General features: G+C 40.9%; 1 protein-coding gene across 1 annotated transcript in view; it reads right to left on the bottom strand.

The window, feature by feature from the left end:
• LOC134643365 (kinesin-like protein KIF3C) overlaps positions 1–9,163 on the bottom strand; it is a 30,430-nt gene extending 21,267 nt beyond the window's left edge. Inside the window, exon 1 of the mRNA XM_063495694.1 lies at positions 7,201–9,163. Within this exon, the coding sequence (XP_063351764.1) occupies positions 7,201–8,610 (1,410 nt within the window). The 5' untranslated portion in view covers positions 8,611–9,163. The remainder of the gene's footprint in view (positions 1–7,200) is intronic.
• Between the last annotated feature and the right edge of the window lie 3,251 nt (positions 9,164–12,414).

The raw sequence follows: 12,414 nt of genomic DNA, 5'->3' as shown, positions 1-12,414 counted from the left end.
ATTTAGACCTTAAACTGCTCCTGAGAATGTTTACTGAGGTCATAAATCAAGGGAGCAGTAGGATCATATTCTCAAAGATTTCTATTCCGCTACAAGTTTTTCAGAAAACAGAGGAGTCGCCTCCTGCTGGCCAGTAGAAAGAATGGACGTTTGATGTCCTACCACATTTGGACAAAAGCTACATTTATCTTTATTACAAGTTTATATACAGCTTGCCCATAATTAAACCATGACTGAATAATGAAGTGAAAATAAAATAGATTTATAGACCATTTCTTCCTGATTTCTCGTGGTTTTGACAGATCATAAAGTTGAATTTTTTTAACGTGGCGAGTCTGTCAGTTCAGTCCCACCTCAGCTTTTCTCCCAGCAGACGAGGAAAATGGTGAAAACAAGAGCATGACGTGGACACACATCCTCACATCATGACCTGCAGACCTAACAGGATGTAACACATTAAATATGACCACGTAAATTAAACCTGGCAGCACCTCCAGCAGGGCACACAACAGCTCTACAACAGTTGCACCGACGTCACAGCACAATCCACAGATGGAGCGCTGTACCTTGGAGGCCAGTTAGCTAACAGCACCCTGCAGAAGCACCAGCTGACCCAACACAAGGCTGGTTTCTGACCTACTTCTGTTTGTTGTGTGTGTTTTAATTGGACGGACGAGAGTGTGCGAGGGAGACAGAGACACAAGCAGAGAGGGACTCTATTGCATTACCATCTCATTTTATCTATAATTGGCTATTCCAGAGCACATTTCCAGTGCTCCGTCTCTAGTCTGTTGCCTTTTCTCTCTGTCTCTCTGCCTAGTAACCTGTCTCTCATTGAACCGGAGAGCAGAAGGAAAAAAGAACACTTCAGGCAACCTTCTGTGATTGGCAGGTTAATGTCAGCCTCAGCCAATAAAAAGGAAGCTGGGCCAGGGTACTTAGGTGGGTAAGGAGCAAGGTGATCATATAAATAAATGCATGATAAATTCTAGTTTTTACAAAATTAGAGAAACAGAAACATTTTCTATTTATATTTTTTAAGATTTTCTTTTATTTGTTTTTATTATTTTTAATGAGACTAAATTAGATAAAGAGGTCAACATCATCTATATTTTATCCATGATAGGGAACATTAGGGTTGTGCTCTTGTGCAAATAATACAAAGACAGTGCTCTATCTGATGTAGCTACTGGAAACAATAACCATAAACACAATAAACACCACCATATTTATTCTTTATAATAACATCCACTCAGCTGCTTTACAGCTGAAAGAACTGGTTATTGTCAGTGCTGAATAATCTGGGGAACAGTTTCACTAATTAAATCCTTGAAAAAGATGTCAAACTAAAACCCAGATATATTTAATGTAGTGTAATAAATTAAAGCGTAAGGAGGGATTATGTAATGTTTTAAAAATTACTGATGAATCATTATCTATTCTTGTTAGTTAAGTGAGTGTTTATCCTTTATATGTTTTAAAGGGCTATCTTTCCTTAAGTGTGGAGGAACCCCCGGGGAGACCGAGGACACACTGGGGAGATTACATCTCTCGGGTTTGCTGACCTGGGAGCGTTCCCCTGGACAAGCTGGAGGAGGCGGCTGACGAGAGGGAGGTCTGGGCTTCTTTGACCCAGCTCTATATAGGAGCTGGAGAAAATGGATGCACCGATCTTTCCTTGAATCATGACAGATTTTTGTGTTATTGTGGATATTTTCACATTGGCACGCTGTGCAATCTGCTCGTGTTTATAGAGACTGTTCAGACCCGATGTTGCAAAAGTCATGCCTTTGGATGAAAATTAACAGGAGTAGCAATAAAAAGCCCATCTGTGGTGTATATTAATGAACTTTAAATTATTGTTTTGTAAGCATTTTTGTTTTGTGACCATGCATGAGACATCTGCAAGGGCTGAACTACATCATAAATTAATGTAACCTCATGAGCTCTCAAGATCAGTGCAGAGAAAAGATTAGACTAACTAGTGGTGTAAAGTCACATAATTTAATTTACTTTTATGAACTGATGGCGTAAAACTTGTCAACAGTGTTCATGTTTCTGCTCATGGTATTAACAAACCCATGTGACTGAGTGGAGCAGTGTTGTTTAAATGTTTTTTTGTTTGTTTTTTTACTTTTTTTGGACAACAATGGAGCTCTTTTTTCAGGTTTTATCTACCGCCACAGTTATCTGTTAGATTTTACCATTCGTTGGAGCAAACAAATTAACCTTCATCTTGTTTGCTGTGGGGTTTATCAGGTTTCCTTCTTTCTGATGCATCAAAGGCAGGAAATACTTCTTACCCTTAATCATCTTCCTCCCCGAAGGGAGTTTCTCATTCTCATCACTCGGCAACCACCCAGTCACCATCAAGCATACAGAAAGAGCCAAAGACAATCTAAACTGTGTACACAGACAGAAAATTTCATACAATTTAGCACTAAACAGATTTCATCTCATGGCTGTTTGGAGAACAACAAGGAGAAATATGAGAAGCCTCATGCGGAGATTCAAATGAAAGTGCTGTGATCAGCAGACAAATATACATTTAGCTATGTCTCGTGGGACTTCCTACACCTCAGACCTTCACTCACAAACTGCCAAACAGTAGAAACGAGGCAAAAATGAACATGTTTACTCTGCTCTTAAAGTGGAGTATAAGCACTCTGGCTGTTTCTGCCAATTTCAAGGATTTTTCGTTTTGAGCTTGTGCAGCTGAGTCCATGAAATAAAACTCTGGAAATACATTCTGCTTCAAATTTGCATAAGTGCTGAGATGTTTTCCACATAAAAAAACATTTTAAAATTTCATTAGCAAATCAAGAAGGCGAAATCTTGGGCTGTATGGTTAGGATAATTTATATTAGAACGCATTTACACCGTTTCCTTTTTGCTGGCTGTCTTTTGGGCTTGATCTGCAATAATTTGAGTCACTAAACTGCACATCTTGACTGTTTTTGTGCTGTCGGTGCCTTTCACTGCATTGCAATGGATTTACAATGATATGGCTAATTAAGCTAGCTCCATCCTCTAATTCAAGAAAGGTTTCACTCCAAAAACTCAGATGTAAATGGCCATAATGTACAGTCATCCCGGGCGGTCAAACGCTGTAACTGCAACTTACGAAAACACCAGTAAATAGAAAAACACTGTAAAAGCACACAAAACAGAAAGGTGTTTTTGGGCAACAATAACAGATAATAACGGGACGGAACAGCTGTGGAAGTGACAGAAGCCAAAACATGTGAAGGAATGCACTGAGATACCTAAAAGAAGCAGACGATCTGTGTTGTGAGGGCAGGGGTGCCTCCAGAATGTTTTCATAAGGCTGGCTATATAGAGGGCACTAAAATGTTGGGGTGTGCTAACAACCTTCTGTCTGTGCATGTGAGCGCACTTGCATATCTTCTGTATATAGTCTATGGTTTATTTTTGAAACTGGACGATAATACAAACCCTTTGGTTCAAAAAAATCTTTCACTCAATAAGATTTTCTTTAATTTAAGAGCCACCACTGCACGACGATGTTCGGCAGCAACTATTCAAAATTATTATTTGCCTGTATTCCAATATATTAGCAACTTTTTATGTTTTTTATGTGATTTTGAGTCATGTTTGCAACAATATGGTTATTAGGTTGTCATATATTGACTTTAGCTGCTTTGCCTACATGGAAGAAATCCACATATAGGCAAAATGGATCAATTTGTCCATGCACATCAGTTTTGTTTGGATTCTTGAGGATAATTATAACCTTTGTAAATCTGTAAAAACCCTTTCTTTCTCTGTTATTACACTTCTCCAATTGCTGCTACCGCTCTTTCTGCTCTCTGTCCGCCTACACTGAATATTTTTTAACCCACTGCTGAATGCATCAACACCCCTGCTGTGGGAGCTTTTAGAGGATCTCTAGTAGGCTGAGAGAAAGTGGAAACATCAAAAATTCAAACTACACCATTAATATTACTCCTAGAATACACAGAATATCACAAACTGATAACAGTCGAGAAGGGTTTTTCCTTCAAATGCAAACCTACATCATACTGCCCTTCTATTGCTCCCCTAGAAGAAACACTGAAAATGTCTTTGTCCTCCTCTCGTCTCCTCACTCCATGCCCTCGGGCTGATCAGTAAGCTGATCTGGCAGTGTCTCGTGTTGGATGGTCGAGAGACCGCAGCTAAAGTATTATAGAGCGAGTCATTCTGCACGAGTGACTTATTGACTGGATATGCCCATGAATCAGAGCAACTAATTAATGCGGATCTGACTCAGTCTTTGATTGCAGGCTGTGTGATGGCGTGTGTGATTATAGCAAAGAGAGAGCTGACATTTTAAGCTTCAGTGGCTCCAGTACCTGTCGGGACATATGAGAGACATCAGACCAAACTGTTGATACAGGGTGCTATGTGGGAAAACACATCTATGCACAGCTATTAATAGTCCTAAATGAAGATTTAAAGAGATCAGACTGGTTTTGTAAGTGTAATCTGAGAAGGAAAAGACTATAGTAACAGCAGCTATAGCTATAGGAGTCTAATAAGCAATATCAAAGCAAATAATTGTAGACATGTTTGTATTTCAAGTGAAACCATCATACTGGCACATTCAAAATACAGACTGCAGAGTATGAGTACACTAATCTGTCTTTGAAGGTCACATTGAGGCGTTAACAAGCTGACTGTGTACTCAGACTACAAACCAGCTTTTACAATGCAGCATACAGAGCAGCATGAGAGTCCTAGCAGCTCAGTCTCATCACAAAAATTGAAATAATCACAAAAAAGCAACCCATTTGTATCTGTGCACTGACAGACAATCTGACAGACATTAATTTTTTTGTGACAGAACTATTTTGAAAGTGTTCATCCATCAGTCTTCGTAACCAGCAATCCAACTCAGGGTCATGAAAGGGCTGCCGGCCTATTCGAGCTGTCATTGACAGGAAGGCAGCGGGGTGCAGTGCTAAGACAGACAGACAACCAGTCACACTCACAACCAGTTAACTAAACATATGTGTCTTTTGACTGTGGGAGGAAGCAGGAGTACCTGTTTCTGTGTGCAGCACATGTGTTGACACATTAGAGGGTATGCATCACCATTGCAACCGAAAAGAATAGCTTTGAAAGAGGGTAACAACTGTATTTAAACCCAAACCATGATTTTTTTCTAAACCCAAAACAGTATTTTTATTGCCTAACCAAACTGTAGTCTGCAGTGTATGAGCAGTGAAATGATTCACCACAATACCAACTCTTCAGCATCCAAACCTTTAGCCCTTTAAAAGTATAAAATATTAATTTTAATGAATATTTCATAAACTGCTGTGAGACTGCGCTGGTTCTATACCTTGTTCTATACCTGGTTCTAAGCAATCAGATTAGCAGTAAACATTTAAAACAAACCTGAGGATAATAAACACAAACTATGGTAGAGTACAGCAATACAGGGTGCTGATAGTGCAGCAATTAAACAGACTGGGCTTAATCAGTTCCTTTAATTAAAAAAACAATACAATGACAAATTCATTTGATATTCATGTTTTTATATATTACTCAACTAATCTAATTTAACTCTAATAGAATGCTCAAACCAGTAGCAGTAGTAGTGATGACATTTGTAGAAGAAGAGATGGCCTTCCTGATGCAACCACAAAGGGAACTGGATCCTTTGCTTGTTAGGCAAAGGTGTAAAATGCTACACTACAGAATCAGAACCAGAATCAGAATACTTTATTGATGCCTAGGGGAAATTATGTACTACACTAAATTATGTACTAAATGTACTATGTACTGAATTATGTACTATACCACAGGGCCACTAATAAGAACACTTAGTAAAGGTTAGCAAAGGGGTGTCGAACTCCAGGCCTCGAGGGCCGGCGTTTTAGATATCACCCTGGGTCAACACACCTGAATCAAATGATTAGTTCATTACCAGACCCTGGAGAACTTCAAGACATGTTGAGGAGGTCATTTAGCCATTTAAATCAGCTGTGTAGGATCAAGGACACATCTAAATCCTGCAGGACACCGGCCCTCAAGGCCTGGAGTTCGACACCTGTGGGTTAGCACATTTATTCCGGTTCTAACTCTGAAGCACAGCTGCAGATGGATGTTTGCTTGGTTAAAACTTTCAGATTAAATTTTAGTGTATGTTAAGGTCAGAGTTTGGCCTTCAGTTATGATATTTGGGATTAGAGTAAGGGTCAAAGGAGACGTGGGCAAAATACGATCCTCAGTCCGAATCAGCCCGCGCACCATCTCAATCCAACAACCACAGAGAAAAATCAATCAAATCCAACACTGTGTTAATGAATCTCAAGAAGTGTGTCTCCAGCGAGTCTTCGGATATTCAGGCCTGTAAAACAATCTGTCATGTCCATCAAATTGACCAATTACCATACTTCAGCACCATGTGTGTCATGTTTGACTTTAGATGTCCTTTTTCTGAGAGAGCATGGCCCTCTGGAATAAAACGTCAAACCTAAAATAAGAGGATTCTTTTCTTCTACTTTAAAACAAACATTAAGATGACATTCAATAAGAGGGTTTAACATTTATTCAAATAAATCGTAAAACTGTTAAATCATCGATCAATGCATTTTCTTAACCGCTTATCCACTTAAGAGTCACAGGGACACTGGAGCCTAGCCCAGCTGTTACTGAGGCATACACCCTGGGCAAGTCGCCAGTCCACTCTCAGAAATCATCACTGTACAATATCAAAGAGCTTCTGCTCACATTATCAGGGAGAAAAGATCAATTACATGTATATTTTAACAAAATAGATCTTAAAGTCCAAAATAAATGAATAGGAAGTGTTTTATTGGAGCTTATTAAATGTCTCTTTTGTGACTTGTAATTCTTTAACCACTAACTTTTCCAATAAATTTGTTGTATTTCTAGTACTTTTAATTTAATTTAATGCAGAGAATTTCCGCACCAATACAATGTGTAGCACCATCTAACATCATCTGTGGAGTTTTGGCATCTCTCTACACTTTTCACCATTTGTTTCTAGTTTTTGTTTTCACTGTTTTATCTCCTGCTTTGTTCCTTTATGGCCTCAGAATGTACTATTCAATTTGTCTTTTGTGTGTGTTTGTCTGGAATGAATAAAAGAAGAAAGAAAGCAAATAACGAACAAAGAAAGACAGGAAGATTTTTAAAAAAAGAAGCAAACCACCTGGCTGGACTCACCTTGTACTTGGCGGTCAGCTGTTCTGTGGCTTCCTGCTCCTTCCTCAGATCCACCATCATCCTCTCTTTCTCTCCCAGCAGTTTCTGCTTCTCGTCAGCCATCAAGTCCTGGTCTCCTCTAATGGCCTCCTTCTCCCTCTCTAGCCGCTGCTCCTCCAGCTTCACATAGTCCTCTCCCTCCTTCTCGACCTCCTCGTCCTCTTCGCCCTCAATCTCTTTCTCCTGGTCTCCATCCCAGCTCTCGTCCTCCACCTGCTCACTCTTCTGTTTGCTCCTCCACTTCCTGTGGTTGAGCTGGGCCCTGAGGCGAGCAATCTCTCTCTGGAACTCCCGCAACAGAGCATCCTTGGGGTCCTCGTTGACTCTGGGCTGGTTCTGGATGTTCTTGGCCCGGTTGGCGTACCGAAGGGTTGTGAGAGTCTCGTCGTAGTGCTGAGGGGCCGGGCCAAGTGTGGCAACCATAACAGTCTTAGCATTCCCGCCCAAAGAGTCCTGTAACAGCCGGGTAAGCTTGGAGTCCCGGTACGGCACATGTCCGCTGCGCCCATCTGCCAAAGCGGAGATAACATTTCCCAGTGCTGACAGGGAAAGGTTGATCTTGGCGGCCTCTTTCAGGCGCTCGCCCTGGACGCCGGTCTTGGCCTGCCGCTCGCTGCCAGCCAGGTCCACCAAGTTAAGGCGTCCAACCCGTATATGTTTCCTCCCATCTGGCCCAGGCTGACTGCACTCCACAGTGATCAAAAACAAAGCGTGGGACCTGGACGAATGTTCATTCATGTCTGTTGCCCCAACCGCCCTCGCCTGATTGCCCACATTCATCACTTCCTCGATCTCCTTGATGCTCTTGCAGACACAGGATGTGAGATCTTGAACATACACACCAGTATCTGGATTTTCTCTGAGCTCCAGGGCTCTAGCATTGCCATGATTGGGGTCAAGAAGATCCCGAATCTCCTCTCGGTAGATCTCGAGGTAGGACGCCCGCACTAGGTATTGCTTGTCAGATTGGGAGCGGGAGATGTGTGTGAAGATATGGTCAAAGGCATTGGGAATCACACCTCGTCTCTCTGGGTCCAGCCACGCTCCCTGCATGGTGTATGTCTTCCCAGTTCCTGTCTGCCCATAGGCAAATATGGTGCCATTAAACCCTCCCAGCACTGAATCTATCAGCGGCCGCACGCTCTCGTCATATAGCTCTCGCTGTTTGGAGTTTGCATCATACACTGCATCAAATGTGAATGTTTTCTGGGGCTCGCTTGGTGGTGCACGAGGGTTTCTGAGGATTACCTGTCCCAGCCGTAGGTCCATCTGCACTATTCCCCCTGCAGGCCCATTGGACTCCTCTTTCCGGCTCAAAGGGCGGCATCGAACTACCACCTTCACTGACTCACTGCTCTTGTTCTTTGACATGACTGGCTTCTGTTACTCGTTGCAAACAACAAAAAAGGAAAATGTGTATTATCTAAGTCCACAAAGCCCTCTGAAGCCCTTAATGAGCATATATCCCGTCTGTTAACTGCATGTGTTTCTTTAAATCATTCATTAAAAAAATCATTATGGCTTCTTGGTCATATCACAATGGAAAACAGCCACAGTGCCAAATAGCATAGACTCAGATATTTACCAGTACAGATGATGAATTGCCACTGTGTGTAACAGCCAGTTTCCTTGGCTTATTGTGCGTGAATGAGCCTATAAGCAGACGGACGATCAGCACCTCTCACGCTTTGGATCGACGCTCCATTGCAGTCCGATGAAAAAAGAAAAGATCCAACAACGCCGGTAATGACACAAATCAGTTCAGACATCACACGCATATCGTCCTCGGCGTGCAGCTCCGCCGCAGACCTCTGTACGCATCCTCTCGTACTCCGCGCAGAGATGCTCCGAGGTGGATTTGCAGCTCTCGGTCCGTCCGGAGAGACAGAGCTTCCCTCTTGTACACCCCCCCTCAACCCCACATACACAGTCATTCAACCACCACCACACCCCACATCACTGCGGAGTGGAACAAAGAATCATGGGAAATTGAGTTTTGCCTCGCCAAAGACTCGATTCTTGTCCAAGGCTGCCACCAACTCGTTAAATGGTCACGGATGGTTTGTACAGCTGGGAATTTAAACTGGACCGTTTGCGTGTGTGTTTACACAGTGGATGCCCCCATAATTTGAAACATTTTCTTAAAATTATAGTTCATATGTATTATTATAGCCCTCGCACCGACATTTAGCCCACACAGCTTCCCATTTAAGTGCATTAAGCTTGGGAAAATTAAACATAACCCTCTCATTACACACTGGATGTTGTCATTAAAAAAGTTCATCTAGCTGGGTTTTTTTTTTAAACTGTAAAAAATAAAATAAAAATGGGATGTCCTCTAAAATTAAAATAAAGCTTTGGCCCTTGAAGAGTTCTTGCAGGAGTCTGTATTTACTGGATCACTGAAGGGTCAGCTGGGTTACTTTTCTGCTTCTGTGTAATTACCTCAATTACCTCTATTCTCACAATAATAGAGACAGAAGATTTTCAAGAAGCCAGACTGTCACTGCATAAAAACACAATAAAAAGGTGATGTGATCAAACAAGAGTGGTACTGGATGCTTTAGTGGAAATAGATTTGTTGCAAGAAAAATACAGAGAATATTATTGTAGTTTATTTTTGATTGATTGAGTTTGCTCCAAAAGGAAAATAAAAGCACTGTCCCACAGACTGGGATCTGTTGGAAAGTGGTTTTCAGTTTAATAAGGTCTATTATCAATTACATACTCTTACTTTCACCTAGAGTAATGTTAAAAAAAGACTAGTAAATTTTTGTTTGATAGTGACATCATAAATTTTTTTTAACTAAAGAGTATAAAGAATTATGATCGAATCCTGTACAGTATCAATAAAAAAATAATTAAATTTAATAAATTTAAAAATATATAAGCAATAATTACTTGCGTCCCTCTGTTTGTGCTGCAAATAACTAAGTGTGAACAACAAAACCTGAATTAATTACATGTTTTATGTAAAAAAAAAATTAAATTATTTTTAAAAAATGTGCCAGAAAGGTGACTCTGCGCTGTGTAAGTATAGTCACTAGATCCTCGAATTATGTCAAAGAAAAAATAATTTCCTTCTGATTTGGATGAATCCGGGAAGTATAACTCATATTTAAATGGCTACACAAGAAACGGAGTAATTTCCCAAATTCATGACTCATCTATTGAAGGGAGAACCCCAGTTTGTATACAACTGTTGTCCCAAAGCAACAAAAATTTAGGGCAAGGAGGGAAAATGTAAAATGAATCATTTAAAGACTCATCTAAGAGCATTCAAATGCAACACATTAGCGCCCTCTGCTGGATCATGTGTGTCATTAAAAGTCACCTAAGTAGGTCGGGAGGATTCACGTGAGTAGTCTTTCCAGGTGTAATGGAGGAGGTGACGCTGTAGGCGATTTCTGAGCGATTCTCTGGAAAACTACCGAAGCTTACATTCAACTACTTCCCCCAACCCCTGTGTTCGCTGACAAAAAGGTGAAAATCTCAGCCACATGGGGAATTCAACACATGGTGGGAAAGCTAATGGACACAAATGACTCAACACCTCACTGAGCACTGAGATGTGTTTAATGTGCCCGGAGAAGCAATAATAAGTAAATGTACTGGACTGATGAAAATAACACATAATAGCAGTGACAATTTCCCCGGCTTAGGTGATCCCGGTGTCACCTTTTATGAGTCACTCACAGCCAAGGCTTTTTCAAGCTCACCACAGGCTATCCAGCTATGTGTGAAGTAAATATCTGGATATGATTGCGGGTAATTTGTATTATATAAATGCTAAGCAGCTGATTTAAAGTATGGTGCGAAATATCAAGAATTTATGGGTTTCTACTGAAATAAATGAGCTTTCTGAAGTTTATTGTTGGACCAAAATAGGTCAATCAAGTAGTGGTTTCAGCCCCAGTGCACAAAAAAATCAAAGTGTTCCAAGCCAAACAGTTTGAGGCCCGAATCAACTTGCATATCTTCTTCATCTAAGCTACAAAATAAATACGTCCCCAATAGACCGTTTTCTTTTTTTTTTTTATCACAGGCAGAAGGAAGAAATTTGAGAGTTGCTGTTCCTGCGAGGCAAACCCCAAAGGCCCCCGAAAGAATTTCTGTGTTGATTTATTAGAGTGAAAAAGATTTCCTAACAGTGGAGGAAGAATGCAGTGATTCATTTAAGATTAAAAAAATGTTCTAATTGAGCAAGTGACACATAAAGAAAATCTGAGATAAATGATTCCCCATTTCCGGACAGGAAAAATCATGAATCCTGTAACTGTGCAGGCATTCATGGATTTAAGTAAATAGAGCATAACAACAATGTGTGTATTCACTGCATCACTTAAAGTATATAAGCTTTCATTATAGTCCCTATACTTTATCACTTTAATGAATCACTTTGTGATTTATTGACTGCAGGTTTGAGCATGTGTGTCTTTTCTTAATTTTCCATATAGTAGATAACTCTTTACTTTCCCGTGGGTGTTTGCCTGAGGAAGATCTGTGGTTGGTTGGCTCATAAAAAGTAAAGGGAGCGATGAAGCTTTGTTGACTTTGGTCCACTGCAATGTGGCGAAGAACTTTTAACTCCTGGCTTTTCATCTAGCACCACAATGTGGTCAAATTTCAGTTTGTTCAGTACTCTGGTGGCATTGTGACAGCTCTCTGTAGCAGACATAGAGTTGCTGGAGTATAGACTATTTAGCCCCGTACAAACTTTCTTTTTCTCTGACTTCTTTTTCTCTCTTCATATCTTTCTTCCCCAGTTTGCGTCAAGTCTGTACTTGGCAGTGGAAAGCAGGGCATACTCAGCATTCCTAAGGAGTGTCTGAGAGTCAAACAACTCTGACAGGCGGAAGAAGGAAAGAGTCCCTCTCCTTTCTCACAAACACACAAAGCCAACTCTAAAAGGCCCTTACAGCAGTTATGTGTACATGCAGACTGTCTCTCGGTGTGTATACTTATTACAAGACTTTAGAGGATCAGTGACCTTGCACTTCACAGAGCAGAGGATGTGGGAAACGCCCGTAACAAGCACAGAAGTACTTATATATGACATCACTTTGCCTGACTCACAGCTGGGATAGTCACCGCACCAACTGCCAGCTTGCCATGAAAGCTGAAACACACCCCGGCTACTAGAGATCCGCATGAAACTCGTCGCCATTTTGGGTC

Source organism: Pelmatolapia mariae, linkage group LG15, assembly GCF_036321145.2.
Source record: "Pelmatolapia mariae isolate MD_Pm_ZW linkage group LG15, Pm_UMD_F_2, whole genome shotgun sequence".
NCBI classification, from domain to species: domain Eukaryota; kingdom Metazoa; phylum Chordata; class Actinopteri; order Cichliformes; family Cichlidae; genus Pelmatolapia; species Pelmatolapia mariae.
The sequence above is the reverse complement of the archived record's forward strand: the minus strand, read 5'-3'. Positions and strand labels throughout refer to the sequence as shown.